Consider the following 22,632-nt stretch of genomic DNA (forward strand, 5'->3'; position numbering starts at 1 on the left):
GGTGAAAGGATTTGATCCGCTCGTTTGTACAGTAGTGGTGGCATTTTGGTTACATTTCTTGATTTGTTGTTTAGAGTTAATCATGGTAACCTCAGTGGGCTCTGTTACTGCAAGATAGAAGGATGTCGGGAAGTTTCCATCTAGACAATCATTAGCTCAGGCATTGGTAATTGAAATTTTATTGGCGAGATTTGATCCTATGTTTGAAAAGAAGTCATTTATCTTGTTAACTGTATCAATAGGGTAGAGTTTCGGTTCGTTTGGTTTAGTTAGCACGATATTAGTATCTCTGTTCGGCTTGTGGTGCCCAGGATCTGACAGTGTGTCTTCCAGGTCTTTTTAATATCTCCTCTCATTTCAGTGAATCTATTAGAATAGTACAGTAGCTTGGACTTTCTGATTAATTTGGTGAGGACTGACGTATAGTGTTCGATAAATTCTTTAGTTATTAAGTCCCTTCTGTATTTTTTTCATATTGATGGATCTTAGGATGCTGTTAGTAAGCCATGGGCAACTTAGTCTTGTATTAGTGATTTGTTTAGTTTTTATGGGACAATGTTTGTTATATAGTCAATGTATTTTGTATAGAAATATTTCTACCCATTCATTAATACCAACAGCATCTGAAAATTCTGTAGGCCAATCAACTGAACTTAGTTCTGCAGTGCAGTTACTTGTTGATGCCTCATCATGGAGTCGAAAAGAGAACTTATTATATTCCATTGGTTGCTTACAAATGTTTGTTAGGAGGGAAGCTGGGTAGTGGTCAGTAGTGTTGTCCGTGTTTGTCCATATATGGTCAATTATGGTTGCACTCGTCTCAGTTAGTCTTGTTAGTTTTGAAATTGGTGGTACGAATTGTGTATTGTTCTTATTGTTAATGAAGTCATTTACATGTTGGTTATCTACTAGGCCAAGGTTGATGTTGAAGTCTTCTGCTAGCAGTAGGTGCTACTTATTCATTTATGTATATGTAATCAGTGTTTTTAGTCTATCACTAGAGGCTGAGATATTAGTATGAGTGATCCTGTACATTGCCCCAATTGCTATAGGGTTTTTTATTTTTTTTACAGAGATGTTTGCAAATATATATTCACCACATTCATCAATGAAAGATGTGGTATTGGTACGTGATAGTTCATTAGATTAATAAATAGTAATACCCCCCTCCCTTCCCAGTTTGTTCTGTCCTGCAGTTGTGGATTGCTGTGTATACTGGTAGTGTGTAGATGTCTATTTGTGTTTTGCCAGGTTTCAGTAATAATAATACAGGAGAAGGCTTTCTTTAATGAATCTAGGAGTGCCAGGAGGTTATCATAGTGTTTACTTAGGGAGCTAATATTGTAATTCAAAACTGTAATATTTCTGCCATTGCTGAGGACAGTACTGGCTTCTGTTGCTGTGTAGTAAAGACAATTGCTTTCAGTTAAATGTTGACTCGGATTAAGATTATATAGATTCAGCTCAGGGTCGATTTCAGCATTGAGCATTTAGGGTTAACTGGTAAATATTTAAATAAATATGAAGTGCAAAAGGGAGATGAGGAGTAATATTAATATCTGTAAAAAGGGGGTGCCTGAACAATAATGGTATAAGTGTATATTGTTCCAGTAGACTGTAAATACTAATGAACATAAAGTGATATAGTAGTAATGAAATATAATAAAAGATTAAGACTAGATATATCAATAGCACCTAACTGTTATTGCACGAATGCTATTATAGACTGTATACAGTAGACAGTAAAAAAGTAAGGTTATAATCATAGCACCTAACTTTGGTTTGTTATTACACTATGTATTATAGACTGCAAACGATAGACAGTAAAAAATAAAGTATAGTTCTATACTAGTGAGGACAGTAAAAGATAGTTACAAATATAAAAAAAAATAAAAATAAAATAAAATTGTATATACCTTTTTCAGGCAAACAAGATGGTGATCTTGAGGTGTCTAACAAGAGTATAAAATATAAGGTAATGTTTGAAAATTTTTGACAATTCACTGCTGTCAGGTTAAAAAAATATAAATGAAATTTAGGTTTTATGGAAAATAATTTGATAAAAAATTGGAGTTTCATAGCATTACTGGAGGAAAGTGAGTACAAACTGAATTTTATTGACTCAGTGAGGCCAGCATCACTTGGGATATTTTTAGTTCATGTTCAGTAGAAATAAAATATCTGGTTGCTATTGATTCCTTTTAACTGCAATTTTACCATTGCTTGCAAAGCACTGGTGGATTATTCGGTCATGTTGTAGCTTTCTTAGTCTATAGAGGAGATCTGGTCTTGTTTTGGTCAGTCGCTTGTTGACATACGCATCACTTTTCATATTAATAGATGTTTTAAATAGGCCATTTCTTCCTGAGTTAGAGTTGAACTTTAGTATCACTGATTCCTTCCCAGTTTGATAACCTATCACTTTACACTGCTTTATGTCATCACTAGGTATGTTAAGACGAACATGGTCTTGGATGAGTTGTAAGGTGGTTTGTTTACATGTTTCTTGGGTTATAGTTGCTAGGAGATGATTGCTATTTACAACTGAATCAGATAGTTGTGGTTGGTCGAAGTGGTCTTGGAAGTTGTTCATGTGGACCAGCTGGGCCAGTACATGGGTGTCTGGCTACCCTGTCAGTTCTGGCCAATAGACAGGTGCTGTCTATTCGACAGTAACTACGTTTCCCGGAATATTTCCAATTTTTTTTTCTGCGACGAACTCTGGTTCAGTCTGCAGAAACCCAGGTGTGCGGGTGTGTAATGTGTGTACCTAGGGGTCATGTGTTGTTGTGATGACTTCACAAGATGGCGTCGGAGGCATAGTGTTGTGTAGGCGCGGTGCCAGGTGGCACCATAATTGGTAGTTAACGGTGGCCTTAACAGAGGGTGTATATACTCCTCTCCGGGTTCAAACTGCTGTTACTGGCAACGTAATGTAGAATATGTTACTTCCACTGTACAAAGGGCTGTGCTGAGTTTCTCTGTGTGTAAACAACGAAGGACCAATCACCTATAGTGGCAACGTTACACCTAGTCACTGATGCTATCTAGGTCCTTCATAGTCCTAACGTTTCTGTGGAATCAACAATGTAGAACCACCTTCGGTTCTGAAGGACTAAAAATGTGTAGAATAGAGGGTGTCTGTGGATTTATGACTGGTTAGGTTAGTAATACCTGCCACCCCATTTCTAGATTACCTAAAATAACATATACATACCTCTATTCTCACATTGGGCAGTGTGACGTGATAGACGGTGACAACTGTAGGTCTCTTGTGAAGGTAGGTAGCTAGCACTATACACAAGGTGACCAAACACTCTGTCTTCGAAACGAGTCTGCAAGGTGTGTGCGCGTGTTTCGGGAAGGGGGGGGGGACACACCCAGTCCTACTCCTCCTCCACGTTGACCACCTCCCCTCAGTGCCCCCTCCACCCCTCAGATGACTGTTATGTATCCTCTCTCACTGACACTTCAAGTACGCACCACTTTTCTTGATTTTAATGGAAGGAAATAAATGCAGGGTCTTCTTGCCACTCTAAAATGAGCTGCAGGTATTCACAAACCAGCCTGTTGATGATAATCCTGGAAGGTGTTCTTGACTGAAAGATATGCCAGAACCACCCTTCTTATATATATATATATATATATATATATATATATATATATATATATATATATATATATATATATATATATATATATATATATATATATATATATATATATATATATAAATATATATATATATATATATATATATATATATTATATATATATATATAATATAAAGATAATATAGGGAAGTACCACCTCTATGGCTGGAATGGGGACCCTCATCCTCAGAGAAGACAATAAACGTACCTCAGGGAAAACTCAAGGTTCTCCCCGGAGCTGTTTGAATATTTTCTTCTCCTACCACCCCCTATATTTATATTCTATGTGAACATTTATTAATAAACAAAATACATTTACAGAAAAAAAACATAAACATGAATACAATGGCACAATGTATCAAAGATGATGAATTTCCTCCAGCTCCTCCGAGGCTGGACGTGAACCAAGTATGCAGCAAGCATTTCTGGATGGCGACGCTGAGGCGCTGGAACATGAAAGTGGCTGCCCTTGGGTCCCTGGTGGTGTCGATGAGTCTGGAACCCAATTCTTTAAGGAAACGTGTGGCATTTTTTCCCCATGATCCCAGGGTCTCTGATCCCACTGGGACAAATTGATACTGTTGGCTAATGTCCCTGTACTTGCTGATCTTGTAATCCTCCCTGTGGTCAGCAGCTCCTCCCTGTCGCCCCACACTGTGATGGATATAGGTGTCAGCCAGTGTGGACACACAGGTATAGTCCCATGCTAAGAGCTTGCCATTCTTCCAAGGATAGATGGTGATCCCGTCGGGGCGGTTTGCTGGGTTGTGGGTATTGTTTGCTGCAAGTGATCGTGGCTCCCTCTCGGCAGGGCATCCAGCTGTAGCAAGGGTTCTCTTAATGATGTCGTTGACCTCATTGTGTCTTGCATGCCAGCCCTTGGTTTTGGAACAGTTAAGACCATGTAGACCGTATTGGTCTGCTTGCACATCGCCGCAAATACACATATATTCTGTGTGAATTGGGGCAGCAAGGCGCAGAGCCACTGCAATACGGAGGGTCTTAGGGTCGAGTCGCGTTCCCATTGCCGATATGGGAACTGTTTGGAGGAAGTCCCCGGAGTGAGGTGCACTCACAGCCTGGAGGCGGGCAATCTCCCTATCTGCTGTTGCAGCCCTGAGCATGTTGGCAAGCACCTTTTCAGCAATTGGGCTATCCCAGCTTGACTGTTTGTGAGCCAGTGCTGCACTAGGGTTTGGTGCTGGAGCAGCAAGAGTCTCCCATTCGGTGATGGCACTGACATAGCTAGGGTCTTCTATTCCTGCTGAGTCACTGAGGGTGTCAGGAAGAATTTGTCTTATCAACTCGTTTGATGCAACGGAAGAGGATAGGAAAGCTGGTAGAGCAATCTGGGAGGATCTGCGTACTCCTAGCCCTCCAAGCCTGACCGGAAGTGAGGCTTGCAACCACTGTCCATCGTCAAGGGAAAGATTCAATACACTCTCTAGCATGGCCTTCAGGAGAGAGTCATATTCCTTGAGTTTTGGACTGCTGAAGGCTGGGGAGCATCTCAGAAAATAGGTAAGTTTTGGGGTTGACAGGCACCTGGTGAGTAGGTAGAAGGCATCGTGTGTGTCAATGTCTTTCATCCTATATATATATATATATATATATATATATATATATATATATATATATATATATATATATATATATATATAAATATATATATATATATATGCAAAACAACCACTCTGAAAGAATAGAGAAATTCCAAGCGCTTTCGTGACTACTCACATAGTTCCTTGATAATGTGAGTAGTCACGAAAGCGCTTGGAATTTCTCTATTCTTTCAGAGTGGTTGTTTTGCATATTCTGAAATCACCTGTTTACTGTGATCTTATTGCATATATATATATATATATATATATATATATATATATATATATATATATATATATATATATATATATATATATATATATATATATATATATATATATGTCGTGCCGAATAAGTAAAACTGGTCAATTAGCAATAACTCATTTAAAATTAAGTCCTTTCTAAAATTTTCTCTTATACGTTTAAAGATATATTTTTTTCATTAATGTTAATGTAAAAAATTATAATTTTGCATCAAAAGAATCTTAGAAAACTTACCTAACCTTATCATAACAAGAACAATTTATTTTAGCCTAACCCAACTAAATATATTTTAGATTTGTTTATAATAATTTAATACTAAACAAACACAGTGAAATATAATTTCTTCGTTAGGTTCAGAATGATTTTGGCGAAATTATTGCATACACAAATTTTCACTTGTCCTATATGGCAAGATGAGAGTTGCTATTTAAGCCAAAATCGCAAGTTCTGCCTACTCGGCATGACATATATATATATAAGAAAGGTGAGTCAAGAGGCTGCTCCAATGCTGAAACCAACTCAGCTCGGTTTCGGCGTTCAACAGATGATCCAGAATATTAGCGCCATTTTACTAGGAGCACGAGCCATTGATCCAGCCAACAGCACTCTCCTTGGTGCTCCTCTTGGGTCCAATGCCATCGATCTGATCCTAGAAAAAAAAGTCTCAGACCTCCAGACGATGGAAAGCAGGTGCCTGTCAATCCCAAAACTTACCTACTTTCTGAGATGCTCCCCAGCCTTCAGCAGTCCAAAACTCAAGGAATATGACTCTCTCCTTAAGACCATGCTAGAGAGTGTATTGAATCTTTCCCTTGAAGATGGACAGTGGTTGCAAGCCTCACTTCCGGTCAGGCTTAGAGGGCTAGGAGTACGCAGATCCTCCCAGATTTCTCTACCAGCTTTCCTATCCTCTTCCATAGCATCAAACGAGCTGATAAGACAAATTCTTCCTGATACCCTCAGCGACTCAGCAGGAATAAAAGACCCTAGATATGTCAGTGCCATCACTGAATGGGAGACTCTTGCTGCTCCAGCACCAAACCCTAGTGCAGCACTGGCTCACAAACAGTCAAGCTTGGATGGCCCGATCGCTGAAAAGGTGCTTGCCAACATGCTCAGGGCTGCAACATCAGATAGGGAGATTGCCCGTCTCCAGGCTGTGAGTGCACATCACTCTGGGGACTTCCTCCAAACAGTTCCCATATCGGCAATGGGAGTGCAACTCGACCCTAAGACCCTCCGTATTGCAGTGGCTCTGCGCCTTGCTGTCCCAATTCACACAGAATATACATGTATTTGCGGCGAAGCGCAAGCAGACCAATACGGTCTTTATGGTCTTAACTGTTCCAAAACCAAGGGCTGGCATGCAAGACACAGTGAGGTCAACATCATTAAGAGAACCCTTGCTACAGCTGGATGCCCAGCCGAAAGGGAGCCCTGATCACTAGCAGCCAACAATACCCACAACTCAGCAAACCGCCCCAATGGGATCACCATCTATCCTTGGAAGAATGGCAGCTCTTAGCATGGGACTCTACCTGTGTGTCCACACTGGCTGACACCTGTATCCATCACAGTGTGGGGCGACAGGGAGGAGCTGCTGACCACAGGGAGGAGTACAAGATCAGCAAGTACAGGGACATAAGCCAACAGTATCAATTTGTCCCAGTGGGATCAGAGACCTTGGGATCATGGGGAAAAAATGCCACACGTTTCCTTAAAGAATTGGGTTCCAGACTCATCGACACCACCAGGGACCCATGGGCAGCCGCTTTCATGTTCCAGCGCCTCAGCGTAGCCATCCAGAGGGGAAATGCTTGCTGCATACTTGGCTCGCATCCAGCCTCGGAGGAGATGGAGGAAATTCATGATCTTTGATACATTGTGCCATTGTATTCATGTTTGTTTTTTTCTGTAAATTCATTCTGTTTATTAATAAATGTTCACATAGAATATAAAATATATAGGGGGTGGTAGGAGAAGAAAATATTCAAACAGCTCCGGGGAGAACCTTGAGTTTTCCCTGAGGTACGTTTATTGCCTTCTCTGAGGATGAGGGTCCCCATTCCAGGTGTAGAAGTGATACTTCCCTATTATATCAACAAGGCTAGTTGAAAGATAACTTTCGTGTTGTAATCAATATACCATTCAGGAGCCTTCAATATTGCAGAAATATAGTAGAAAATCCAGGTAGAGTCGTTCAGGGGAAAGAAATGGGCGACCAGCAGAGTGACAGGTGCCAGGAAAATGCACACGGCATAAAGCATACAAAGCCGATAAGCATTAAATATGTAGTAATGACCACAACATTAGCGACATGTAAATTACCACAACTAATGCCATCAGACTCCAAACCCTTTCGTTATAAAAGACGTTAGGTTATGATTCCATAAGAATCTGGCACTTGTTTTTAGGAATTTTGCAACACTGCAAGCTCCACATGATGTGATGACTGCCTCACACCCCGGCGCTCCAGGCTTGTTTTCAAAGTAATTTCATCAAATCCTGCCACATGCACTGGACAAAGAAAAGGATTTGAAATGCTTAACAATTAGCAAACATGCGAAATTATTTATAAATATTGTCTCTACGTCCACAGCAAGACTCGAACCTGCAAACTCTGCATCAGAGTTTACAGCACTGTACCACGGAACCAAACACAAGATTTGATGAAATAATTTTGAAAACCAGCCCAGTGCCCAGGGGTATAGATAAACATCGTCTAGCTTCGGCTAGGCGCCCATACATATCTGGGTTTGGCGCCGTGGTAAAGTGCTGTGACTCTGATACAGAGTTTGCAGGTTCAAGTCCTGCTGTGGACGTAAGGACTATATATATATATATATATATATATATATATATATATATATATATATATATATATATATATATATATATATATATATATATATATATATATATATATATACATATATATACATATATATATAAATATATATATATATATATATATATATATATATATATATATATATATATATATATATATATATATATATATATATATATATATATATACATATATATATATATATGAGGATAGTGAGGCTCAGGTTAGGGTGTGTAGAAGAGAAGGACACTACTTCCCAGTAAAAGTAGGTCTTAGACAGGGATGTGTAATGTCACCATGGTTGTTTAATAGATTTGTAGATGAGGTTGTAAAAGAAGTAAATGCTAGGGTGTTCACGAGAGGGGTGGGATTAAATTATGAGGGAATCAAATACAAAATGGGAATTGACACAGTTGTTTATTGCTGATGATACTGGGCTTATGGGAGATTCTAAAGAAAAATTGCGAAGGTTACTGGACAAGTTTGGGAGTGTGTGTAAAGGTAGAAAGTTGAAAGTGAACATAGAAAAGAGTAAGGGGATGAGGGTATCAAATGTTTTAGATAAAGAAAAATTGGATATCAAATTGGGGAGGAGGAGTATGGAAGAAGTGAATGTTTTCAGATATTTGGGAATTGACGTCTACTCAAAAGTCTTTTATCTACCAATATCTAGTTCAACAAACTACTGGCATTACGCCCTACATCATATCTTGTATACTTATCCTCTTCTTCTTAAAATACGTATTACCTATAACTAAACACCTTTCTATACACAGTTCAATCAAAGGGCTCCCATTATCATTTACACCTATCACACCAAACTTGCCTACCACACCCTCTCTAAATTTTTATTATTATTAACACACTGGCCGATTTCCACCAAGGCAGGGTGCCCCGAAAAAGAAAAACTTTCACCATCATTCACTCCATCACTGTCTTGCCAGAAGGGTGCTTTACACTACAGTTTTTAAACTGCAACATTAACACCCCTCCTTCAGAGTGCAGGCTCTGTACTTCCCATCTCCAGGACTCAAGTCCGGCCTGCCGGTTTCCCTGAATCCCTTCATAAACGTTACTTTGCTCACACTCCAACAGCACGTCAAGTATTAAAAACCATTTGTCTCCACTCTCGCTCACGCAAGCCCACTGAAAATCCAACCCCTCGCACACAAAACCTCCTTTACCCCCTCCCTCCAAACTTTCCTAGGCCGACCCCTACCCCGTCTTCCTTCCACTACAGACTGAAACACTATCAAAGTCATTCTGTTTCGCTCCATTCTCTCTACATGTCCTAATCGCCTTAGCAAACCTTCCTCAGCCCTCTGGACAACAGTTTTGGCAATCCAGCACCTCCTCCTAACTTCCAAACTACGAATTCTCTGTATTACATTAACACCACACATTGCCCTCAGACATGACATCTCCACTGCCTCCAGCCTTCTCCTCGCTGCAACATTCATCACCCATGCTTCACACCCGTATAAGAGCGTTGGCAAAACTATACTCTCATACATTCCCTTCTTTTCCTCCAAGGACAAAGTTCTTTGTCTCCACAGACTCCTAAGTGCACCGCTCACCCTTTTCCCCTCATCATTTCTATGATTCACCTCATCTTTCATAGACCCATCCGCTTACACGTCCACTCCCAAATGTCTGAATACATTCACCTCCTCCATACTCTCTCCCTCCAATCTGATATCCAATCTTTCATCACCTAATCTTTTTGTTTTCCTCATAACCTTACTCTTTCCTGTTTTCACTTTTAATTTTCTTCTTTTGCATACCCTACCAAATTCATCCACCAACCTCTGCAACTTCTCTTCAGAATCTCCCAAGAGCACAGTGTCATCAGCAAAGAGCAACTGTGACAACTCCCACTTTATGTGTGATTCTTTATCTTTAAACTCCACACCTCTTGCCAATACCCTCGCATTTACTTAGCTTACAACCCCATCTATAAATATATTAAACAACCACGGTGACATCACACATCCTTGTCTAAGGCCCACTTTTACTGGGAAATAATCTCCCTCTTTCCTACATACTCTAACTTGAGCCTCACTATCCTAGTAAAAACTCTTCACTGCTTTCAGTAACATACCTCTTACACCATACACCTTTCTAAATGTTTCTTCTAATTTAGCATTCAGGTTCCCTACCACAATTACTCTCTCATTTGATTCAAACGTCCCTATACATTCGCTTAACATCTCCCAAAATCTGTCTCTCTCCTCTACGCTCCTCTTTTCTCCAGGTGCATACACGCTTATTATGACCCACTTTTCACATGCGACCCTTATTTTAGTCCACAAAATCCTTGAATTTACACATTTATATTCCATCTTCTCCTTCCATAACTGGTCCTTCAACATTATTGTTACCCCTTCCTTAACTCTAACTCTCTCAGATACTCCTGACTTAATCCCACTTATTTCTCCCCACTGAAACTCACCTAACCCCTTCAGCTTTGGTTCGCTTAGGGCCAGGACATCCAACTTCTTTTCATCCATAACATCAGCAATCATTTCTTTCTTATCATCCGCACTACATCCACGCACATTCAGTAATGCATCCCAGTTTTATGAAGTTTTTCTTCTTTTCATTTTTAGTAAATGTGTACAGGTAAAGGGGTTACTAGCCCATATATATGTATATATATATATATATATATATATATATATATATATATATATATATATATATATATATATATATATAAATTTGTTTATTAACACACCTTCCATTTCTCACCAAGGCACGTGACCCAAAAAACAAGAAACACTTTTATCATCACTCACTGCATCACTGTCTTGCCAGACGCGTCCCTATATTACAGTTCAACAACTGCAACATATCGCCACCCATACTTCAGAGTGCAGGCACTCTATTTCCCACCTTCAGGACTCAAGTCCTGGTAATGGATTTCCCTGAATCTCTTTATCAGTGTTGGTTTGCTCATACTACAACATATCTAGTCACAAAAATCGTTTTCCTGCACTTGCTCCTAACATACTCACGCTTGCTTGCTGGAAGTCCAGGACTCTCTCACACAAAATCACCTTTACTCCATCCCTCCAACTTTTATCTAGGACGACCCTTACCCTGTCTTCCTTCCACTAGAGATTTATGCACTCACCATGTCATTCTATTTTGCTCCATCCTCCCTAAATGTCCGAACCACCTTTATTACCCCTCCTCAGCCCTCTGAAAACTCAACACCTTCTAATGTCCAAGCTATGGATTCTCTGCATAATATTCACACCATATATTAAATTCCGATAAAACATCTCCATTGCCTCCAGCCTTCTTCTCGTTGCAACATTCACCATCCATGTTTCACACCCGTATAAGAGCGTTTATATCTCTATACTCTCACACATTCCCCTCTTTTCTTCAATGGATGACGTTCTTTGTCTCCACAGACTCCTCAATTTTATGATTCACCTCGTCTTTCACAGACCCATCTGCTGACAACTCCTCTCCTAAGTATCTGAATAGATTCACTTCCTCCATACTGTCTCCCTCCAATCTGATATCTAGTCTTCCATGACCTAACATTTTTGTTGTCCTCATCACCTTGTTCTTTCCTGTGTTAACTTTTAATGTTCTTCTTTTGAATGCCCTCCCAAACTCGTCGACAAACCTCTGCAACTTCTCTTCAGAAACTCCCACAAGCACAGTGTCGCCAGTAGAAAAGTATCTGTGACAACTCCCATTTTGTGTTAGATTGTGTATCTTTTAATCTCACACCTCTTGCCAACACCCGAGCATTCAATTCTCTTACAACCCCATCTATAAATATATTGAACAACTACAGGGGAGCTCCCTAAATCATGGACCAACAGCCTCATTATTCCCATTCCGAACCCCAATCAACACACACACACACACACACACACACACACACACACACACATATATATATATATATATATATTATATATTATATATATATATATATATATATATATATATATATATATATATATATATATATATATATATATATATATATATATATATATATATTATATATATATGCAAAAAACCACAGTGGAAGGATAGTGAAATTCCAAGTGCTTTCGTGAATTCTCACATTATCAAAGAACTATAAAGACAATACATTGCATATATATATATATATATATATATATATATATATATATATATATATATATATATATATATATATATATATATATATATATATATATATATATATATACGCAATAAGATCACAGTAAACAGGTGATTTCAGAATAAGCAAAACATCCACTGTGACTACTCAGATTATCAAGGAACAATAAAAGAAGTAAATGCTAGGGTGTTCGGGAGAGGAGTGGGATTAAATTATGGGGAATCAAATACAAAATGGGAATTGACACAGTTGCTTTTTCCTGATGATACTGTGCTTATGGGAGATTCTAAAGAAAAATTGCAAAGGTTAGTAGACGAGTTTGGGAGTGTGTGTAAAGGTAGAAAGTTGAAAGCCAACATAGAAAATAGTAAGGTGATGAGGGTATCAAATGATTTAAATAAAGAAAAATTGGATATCAAATTTTGCAGGAGGAGTATGGAAGAAGTGAATGTTTTCAGATACTTGGGAGTTGGAGTGTCGGCGGATGGATTTATGAAGGATGAGGTTAATCATAGAATTGATGAAGGAAAAAAGGTGAGTGGTGCGTTGAGGTATATGTGGAGACAAAAAACGTTATCTATGGAGGCAAAGAAGGGAATGTATGAAAGTATAGTAGTACCAACACTCTTATATGGGTGTGAAGCTTGGGTTGTAAATGCAGCAGTGAGGAGGCTGTTGGAGGCAGTGGAGATGTCCTGTCTAAGGGCTGAAGAGGGGTTGTTGAGGTGGTTTGGTCATTTAGAGAGAATGGATTAAAGTAGAATGACATGGAGAGCATTTAAATCTGTAGGGGAAGGAAGGCGGGGTAGGGGTCGTCCTCGAAAAGGTTGGAAGGAAGGGGTAAGGGAGGTTTTGTGGGTGAGGGGCTTGGATTTCCAGCAGGCGTGCATGAGCGTGTTCAATAGGAGTGAATGGAGACGAATGGTATTTGGGACCTGACGATCTGTTGGAGTGTGGGCATGGTAATATTTAGTGAAGGGATTCAGAGAAACCGGTTATTTTTATATAGCGGGACTTGAGTCCTGGAAATGGGAAGTACAATGCCTGCACTCTAAAGGAGGGGTTTGGGATATTGGCAGTTTGGAGGGATATGTTGTGTATCTTTATACGTATATGCTTCTAAACTGTTGTGTTTTGAGCACCTCTGCAAAAACAGTGTTTATATGTGAGTGAGGTGAAAGTGTTGAATGATGATGAAAGTATTTTCTTTTTGGGGATTTTCTTTCTTTTTGGGTCACCCTGCCTAGGTGGGAGACAGCCGACTTGTTAATATATATATATATATATATATATATATATATATATATATATATATATATATATATATATATATATATATATATATATATATATATATATGTATGTATATATATATATATATATATATATATATATATATATATATATATATATATATATATATATATATATATATACACTGTGCTCTTGGGAGATTCTGAAGAGAAGTTGCAGAGATTGGTGGATGAATTTGGTAGGGTATGCAAAAGAAGAAAATTAAGAGTGAATACAGGAAAGAGTAAGGTTATGAGGATAACAAAAAGATTAGGTGATGAAAGATTGGATATCAGATTGGAATGAGAGAGTATGGAGGAGGTGAATGTATTCAGATATTTGGGAGTGGACGTGTCAGCGGATGGCTCTATGAAAGATGAGGTGAATCATAGAATTGATGAGGGGAAAAGAGTGAGCGGTGCACTTAGGAGTCTGTGGAGACAAAGAACTTTGTCCTTGGAGGCAAAGAGGGGAATGTTTGAGAGTATAGTTTTACCAACGCTCTTATATGGGTGTGAAGCATGGGTGATGAATGTTGCAGCGAGGAGAAGGCTGGAGGCAGTGGAGATGTCATATCTGAGGGCAATGTGTGGTGTGAATATAATGCAGGGAATTCGTAGTTTGGAAGTTAGGAGGAGGTGCGGGATTACCAAAACTGTTGTCCAGAGGGCTGAGGATGTAGAGAGAATGGAGCGAAACAGAATGACTTCAAGAGTGTATCAGTCTGTAGTGGAAGGAAGGTGGGGTAGGGGTCGGCCTAGGAAAGGTTGGAGGGAGGGGGTAAAGGAGGTTTTGTGTGCGAGGGGCTTGGACTTCCAGCAGGCATGCATGAGCGTGTTTGATAGGAGTGAATGGAGACAAATGGTTTTTAATACTTGACGTGCTGTTGGAGTGTGAGCAAAGTAACATTTATGAAGGGATTCAGGGAAACCGGCATGCCGGACTTGAGTCCTGGAGATGGGAAGTACAGTGCCTGCACTCTGGAGGAGGGGTGTTAATGTTGCAGTTTAAAAACTGTAGTGTAAAGCACCCTTCTGGCAAGACAGTGATGGAGTGAATGATGGTGAAAGTTTTTCTTTTTCGGGGCACCCTGCCTTGGTGGGAATCGGCCAGTGTGATAATAAATATATATATATATATATATATATATATATATATATATATATATATATATATATATATATATATATATATATATATATATATATATATATATATATATATATATATATATATATATATATATATATATATATATATATATATATATATATGTATGTATATATATATATAATTATAGTTCCAGTGTCCCATACATCAAATTGTACTTCTACACTTGACAGATATGTTAGCAGGCTAGTTAGTGTAAAAGTTTAATATACATGTATCTGGATGTAGAAAATTTGACTTGCGTGTTAGGTGAACTGGTGACATCTGGCACCTCTCTTTAGTCGCTTAAGATTTTTGTCATTTATATATCGTTGTACTTAACTTTTTCTTTATTTTTTTTACTTCATCTTTTGTATCACTGTTGTTAGCTATGGTAGAGCGACTGGTGGAGAAAGTTTACCGGAAAAGTATTGGCTTTCTCTTGTGTATATTATCATGTCTGATAACTGCAATTTTTACGTATTTCCACAGGCAACTGTATATTTCTCGTATTTACACAGGCAACTGTATATTTCTCGTATTTCCACAGGCAACTGTATACTTCTCGTATTTCCACAAAAAACAACGTTCTAGATTTTCTGGCACAGTGCCACACCAAATACTATGGTGTCACTGTTATTGGCTATGGTAACGACTGGTGTGAGGTTTACAAGAAGAGAATTGTTTTTTGTGTATACTGCGTTCACTGACTACAGTTTTTTTTTTGTTTTCCATTTCCACAAACTACACTTTTTGCATTTCCATAAGATTTGTACACATTTTCGTATTTATATAAAAATTTTCTCTATTGTATCACTAGACTATATGTAAGGTAGACTTGTAGTTTGTAGAAAATTATTAAGACCAAACTGACATTCGTCGTAGAATTTTGGCGACTGCTAGACTTATCACTTCCCTCTTTAACACCACAACAGTTATTTTGGTATCTTGTCTATACACTGTGTACCACTGTAATATACACTATATCACTATATATTACAACCTCTTATCAGGGAGTCTTTCTTTCCTCTCACACTGCACTCCAGGTCTATGAGCTCCCTTCGTGAAGTATGGCGCACTGTGTTATGTATGCATATTTTTCTTGTTATTTCCTAGATCTCTTCAAAGCGCTGGAGAAAAGTGCTTCATAAGCTCAATGACGCAGTTCTATGATTATAGCACGAAAAAACTAAGATAATCCAGAAAACAATGAAGCACGCGGGAGGTGGAGGAGGGGGAGGGGGTGAACGACCGTGACACACTGTTTATAAATATATATACCAGTGTATCAACCAATGTGATGATTGGTTGAGGTGTGTCGATTATGATCCCCTCAGATTCATATGCCTCATGTCTGTGTGACTGGGAATCCAGCTGAAAACAGGTTACCAATGACGGCAGGACACGGCGTGGCAGATCCTTATACATCATTATATTATACGTTACCAGAGCAAGTGTCAGTATTATTCCAACCCTCAATCACTCCATAGTAAACCGACAACACCTCTCTCTCTCTCTCTCTCTCTCTCTCACTCACTCACCTCCCTCACTCCGGGGATGTTGGTGACTGGGGAATGGTCAAGATTGAGCCAAGTGATCATGGGCGGTGGATCACCCCTGGCTAAGCACCCAAGTACAGCTCCGGAAGTGTTAGTGAAGGTCACTAAGCCGGGAGGCGGCTCCACCAGCCTGGGACCAGCGGGGGTGACGCCTCCGGTACCTCCGCCTATCACCGCCAACCCTGCAACGTAAGAAATCTGAGGTTACTGAGTTTATTGCGAAAGAATAGTGGGTGAGAATGGGAAAAGGGTATTTTGAAAGTTTGATAGTATGGCTAGGCGAGATTTTAAGTGAGGAGAAGAAAAAAGTCTTAAGGGAATAGAAAACAAAGGAATAAAAAAAGGGCAAAAAAAGATGAGCTGGGAATAGGGAAAAGGGATGAGTGGTAGTAAAAGAGTGGAAAATAATTGGAGAGAGAGGAAAAAAGTGTGAGGTAAGTGGAAACTGAGGACAAAGGGAGTAAGAAATTGTTGAGGAGTAAAAGTTCAGAGAATACACAATATGGTAGTAATTATGGAATAGACAAGGAGAAAAAATGACGACTTATCTCATTAATGATGTAAGGGATAAGAGGGTGGGAAATGAATGAATAGAGATAGAAGGGGTGATGAAATATAAAAAAAGTAGTGAGGGTTGTGAAGAGAAGTCATTATATATATATATACATATATATATATATATATATATATATATATATATATATATATATATATATATATATATATATATATATATATATATATATATATATATATATATGCAAACAATCACTGTGAAAGAGTAGTGAAATTCCAAGCGCTTTCGTGACTACTCACATTATCAACATAGTTCCTTGACAATGTGAGTAGTCACGAAAGCGCTGGGAATTCCACTACTCTTTCACAGTGATTGTTTGCATATATATATATCTATATATATATATCTATATATATCTATATATCTATATATATATATATATATATATATATATATATATATGTCGTGCCGAATAGGCAGAACTTGCGATCTTGGCTTAAATAGCAACGCTCATCTTGCCATATAGGACAAGTGAAAATTTGTGTATGCAATAATTTCGCCAAAATCATTCTGAACCTAACGAAAAAAATATATTTCACTGTGTTTGTTTAGTATTAAATTATTGTAAACAAATCTAAAATATATTTAGTTGGGTTAGGCTAAAATAAATTGCGCTTGTTATAATAAGGTTAGGTAAGTTTTCTAAGATTCTTTTGGTGCAAAATTAAATTTTTTTACATAAACATTAATGAAAAAAATATATCTTTAAACGTATAAGAGAAAATTTCAGAAAGGAATTAATTTTAAATGAGTTCTTGCTAATTGACCAGTTTTACATATTCGGCACGACATGTATATATATACTGTATATATATATATATATATATATATATATATATATATATATATATATATATATATATATATATATATATATCTATATATATATATATATATATATATATATATATATATATATATATATATATATATATATATATGTGTCGTGCCGAATAGGCAGAACTTGCGATTTTGGCTTAAATAGCAACGCTCATCTTGCCATATAGGACAAGTGAAAATTTGTGTATGCAATAATTTCGCCAAAATCATTCTGAACCCAACGAAAAAAATATATTTCACTGTGTTTGTTTAGCATTAAATTATTGTAAACAAATCTAAAATATATTTAGTTGGGTTAGGCTAAAATAAATTGTTCTTGTTATAATAAGTTTTCTAAGTTCCTTTTGGTGCAAAATTATAAATTTTTACATTTTTACAGCAACGTTCATCTTGCCACATAGGACAAGTGAAAATTTGTGTATGCAATAATTTCGCCAAAATCATTCTGAACCTAACGAAAAAAATATATTTCATTGTGTTTGTTTAGTATTAAATTGGAGTGGTTGGTGCAATTATTTAATAAATGTATGGAAGAGGGTAAGGTACCTAGGGATTGGCAGAGAGCATGCATAGTTCCTTTGTATAAAGGCAAAGGGGATAAAAGAGAGTGCAAAAATTATAGATGGATAAGTCTGCTGAGTATACCTGGTAAAGTGTATGGTAGAGTTATTATTGAAAGAATTAAGAGTAAGACGGAGAATAGGATAGCAGATGAACAAGGAGGCTTTAGGAAAGGTAGGGGGTGTGTGGACCAGGTGTTTACAATGAAACATATAAGAGAACAGTATTTAGATAAGGCTAAAGAGGTCTTTGTGGCATTTATGGATTTGGAAAAGGCATATGACAGGGTGGATAGGGGGGCAATGTGGCAGATGTTGCAAGTGTATGGTGTAGGAGGTAGGTTACTGAAAGCAGTGAAGAGTTTTTACGAGGATAGTGAGGCTCAAGTTAGAGTATGTAGGAAAGAGGGAAATTATTTCCCAGTAAAAGTAGGCCTTAGACAAGGATGTGTGATGTCACCGTGGTTGTTTAATATATTTATAGATGGGGTTGTAAGAAAAGTAAATGCGAGGGTCTTAGCAAGAGGCGTGGAGTTAAAAGATAAAGAATCACACACAAAGTGGGAGTTGTCACAGCTGCTCTTTGCTGATGACACTGTGCTCTTGGGAGATTCTGAAGAGAAGTTTCAGAGATTGGTGGATGAATTTGGTAGGGTGTGCAAAAGAAGAAAATTAAAGGTGAGTACAGGAAAGAGTAAGGTTATGAGGATAACAAAAAGATTAAGTGACGAAAGATTGAATATCAGATTGGAGGGAGAGAGTATGGAGGAGGTAAATGTATTCAGATATTTGGGAGTGGACGTGTCAGCGGATGGGTCTATGAAAGATGAGGTGAATCATAGAATTGATGAGGGGAAAAGAGTGAGTGGTGCACTTAGGAGTCTGTGGAGACAAAGAACTTTGTCCTTGGAGGCAAAGAGGGGAATGTATGAGAGTATAGTTTTACCAACGCTCTTATATGGGTGTGAAGCATGGGTGATGAATGTTGCAGCGAGGAGAAGGCTGGAGGCAGTGGAGATGTCATGTCTGAGGGCAATGTGTGGTGTGAATATAATGCAGAGAATTCGTAGTTTGGAAGTTAGGAGGAGGTGCGGGATTACCAAAACTGTTGTCCAGAGGGCTGAGGAAGGGTTGTTGAGGTGGATCGGACATGTTTACCTGGAGTTTACTTGGAGAGAGTTCCGGGGGTCAACGCCCCCGCGGCCCGGTCTGTGACCAGGCCTCCTGGTGGATGAGAGCCTGATCAACCAGGCTGTTGCTGCTGGCTGCACGCAAACCAACGTACGAGCCACAGCCCGGCTGATCCGGAACTGACTTTAGGTGCTTGTCCAGTGCCAACTTGAAGACTGCCAGGGGTCTGTTGGTAATCCCCCTTATGTGTGCTGGGAGGCAGTTGAACAGTCTCGGGCCCCTGACACTTATTGTATGGTCTCTTAACGTGCTAGTGACACCTCTGCTTTTCATTGGGGGGATGGTGCATCGTCTGCCAAGTCTTTTGCTTTCGTAGTGAGTGATTTTCGTGTGCAAGTTCGGTACTAGTCCCTCTAGGATTTTCCAGGTGTATATAATCATGTATCTCTCCCTCCTGCGTTCCAGGGAATACAGGTTTAGGAACCTCAAGCGCTCCCAATAATTGAGGTGTTTTATCTCCGTTATGCGCGCCGTGAAAGTTCTCTGTACATTTTCTAGGTCGGCAATTTCACCTGCCTTGAAAGGTGCTGTTAGTGTGCAGCAATATTCCAGCCTAGATAGAACAAGTGACCTGAAGAGTGTCATCATGGGCTTGGCCTCCCTAGTTTTGAAGGTTCTCATTATCCATCCTGTCATTTTTCTAGCAGATGCGATTGATACAATGTTATGGTCCTTGAAGGTGAGATCCTCCGACATGATCACTCCCAGGTCTTTGACGTTGGTGTTTCGCTCTATTTTGTGGCCAGAATTTGTTTTGTACTCTGATGAAGATTTAATTTCCTCATGTTTACCATATCTGAGTAATTGAAATTTCTCATCGTTGAACTTCATATTGTTTTCTGCAGCCCACTGAAAGATTTGGTTGATGTCCGCCTGGAGCTTTGCAGTGTCTGCAATGGAAGACACTGTCATGCAGATTCGGGTGTCATCTGCAAAGGAAGACACGGTGCTGTGGCTGACATCCTTGTCTATGTCGAATATGAGGATGAGGAACAAGATGGGAGCGAGTACTGTGCCTTGTGGAACAGAGCTTTTCACCGTAGCTGCCTCGGACTTTACTCTGTTGACGACTACTCTCTGTGTTCTGTTAGTGAGGAAATTATAGATCCATCGACCGACTTTTCCTGTTATTCCTTTAGCACGCATTTTGTGCGCTATTACGCCATGGTCACACTTGTCGAAGGCTTTTGCATAGTCTGTATATATTACATCTGCATTCTTTTTGTCTTCTAGCGCATTTAGGACCTTGTCGTAGTGATCCAATAGTTGAGACAGACAGGAGCGACCTGTTCTAAACCCATGTTGCCCTGGGTTGTGTAACTGATGGGTTTCTAGATGGGTGGTGATCTTGCTTCTTAGGACCCTTTCAAAGATTTTTATGATATGGGATGTTAGTGCTATTGGTCTGTAGTTCTTTGCTGTTGCTTTACTGCCCCCTTTGTGGAGTGGGGCTATGTCTGTTGTTTTTAGTAACTGTGGGACGACCCCCGTGTCCATGCTCCCTCTCCATAGGATGGAAAAGGCTCCTGATAGGGGCTTCTTGCAGTTCTTGATGAACACAGAGTTCCATGAGTCTGGCCCTGGGGCAGAGTGCATGGGCATGTCATTTATCACCTGTTCGAAGTCATTTGGCGTCAGGATAACATCGGATAGGCTTGTGTTAATCAAATTTTGTGGCTCTCTCATAAAAAAATCATTTTGATCTTAGACTCTCAGTCTGGTTAGCGGCTTGCTAAAAACTGAGTCATATTGGGACTTGAGTAGCTCACTCATTTCCGTGCTGTCATCTGTGTAGGACCCATCTTGTTTAAGTAGGGGCCCAATACTGGACGTTGTTCTCGATTTTGATTTGGCATAGGAGAAGAAATACTTTGGGTTTCTTTCGATTTCATTTATGGCTTTTAGTTCTTCCCGCGATTCCTGACTCCTAAAGGATTCTTTTAGCTTAAGTTCGATGCTTGCTATTTCTCTGACCAGTGTCTCCCTACGCATTTCAGATATATTGACCTCTTTTAGCCGCTCTGTTATTCTTTTCCGTCGCCTGTAAAGGGAGCGCCTGTCTCTTTCTGTTTTACATCTACTCCTCCTTTTTCTTAGAGGAATAAGCCTTGTGCACACATCGAGAGAATGGAGCGAAACAGAATGACTTCAAGAGTGTATCAGTCTGTAGTGGAAGGAAGGCGGGGTTGGGGTCGGCCTAGGAAGGGTTGGAGGGAGGGGGTAAAGGAGGTTTTGTGTGCAAGGGGCTTGGACTTCCAGCAGGCATGCGTGAGCGTGTTTGATAGGAGTGAATGGAGACAAATGGTTTTTAATACTTGACGTGCTGTTGGAGTGTGAGCAAAGTAACATTTATGAAGGGATTCAGGGAAACCGGCAGGCCGGACTTGAGTCCTGGAGATGGGAAGTACAGTGCCTGCACTCTGAAGGAGGGGTGTTAATGTTGCAGTTTAAAAACTGTAGTGTAAAGCACCCTTCTGGCAAGACAGTGATGGAGTGAATGATGGTGAAAGTTTTTCTTTTTCGGGCCACCCTGCCTTGGTGGGAATCGGCCAGTGTGATAATAAAAATAAAATATATATATATATATATTATATATATATTATATATATATTATATATTATATATATATATATATATATATATATATATATATGCAATAAGATCACAGTAAACAGGTGATTTCGGAATATGCAAAACAACCACTTTGAAAAAATAGAGAAATTCCAAGCGCTTTCGTGACTACTCACATTATCATAGTTCCTTGATAATGTGAGTAGTCACGAAAGCGCTTGGAATTTCTCTATTTTTTCAGAGTGGTTGTTTTGCATATATATATATATATATATATATATATATATATATATATATATATATATATATATATATATATATATATATATATATATTTTTACAATCAATGAAACAACGAAACAAGTGGTATTGAAACATTTACTC

General features: G+C 38.8%; 1 protein-coding gene across 1 annotated transcript in view; it reads right to left on the reverse strand.

Annotated features, from left to right (window-relative positions):
- The window catches only part of LOC138854055 (cell adhesion molecule Dscam2-like), a 440,761-nt gene that overhangs the window by 269,634 nt on the left and 148,495 nt on the right, over positions 1 to 22,632 (reverse strand). The window contains exon 2 of the mRNA XM_070094791.1: positions 16,492 to 16,691. Within this exon, the coding sequence (XP_069950892.1) occupies positions 16,492 to 16,691 (200 nt within the window). The remainder of the gene's footprint in view (positions 1 to 16,491; positions 16,692 to 22,632) is intronic.

Source organism: Cherax quadricarinatus, chromosome 48 (assembly GCF_038502225.1).
Source record: "Cherax quadricarinatus isolate ZL_2023a chromosome 48, ASM3850222v1, whole genome shotgun sequence".
NCBI classification, from domain to species: domain Eukaryota; kingdom Metazoa; phylum Arthropoda; class Malacostraca; order Decapoda; family Parastacidae; genus Cherax; species Cherax quadricarinatus.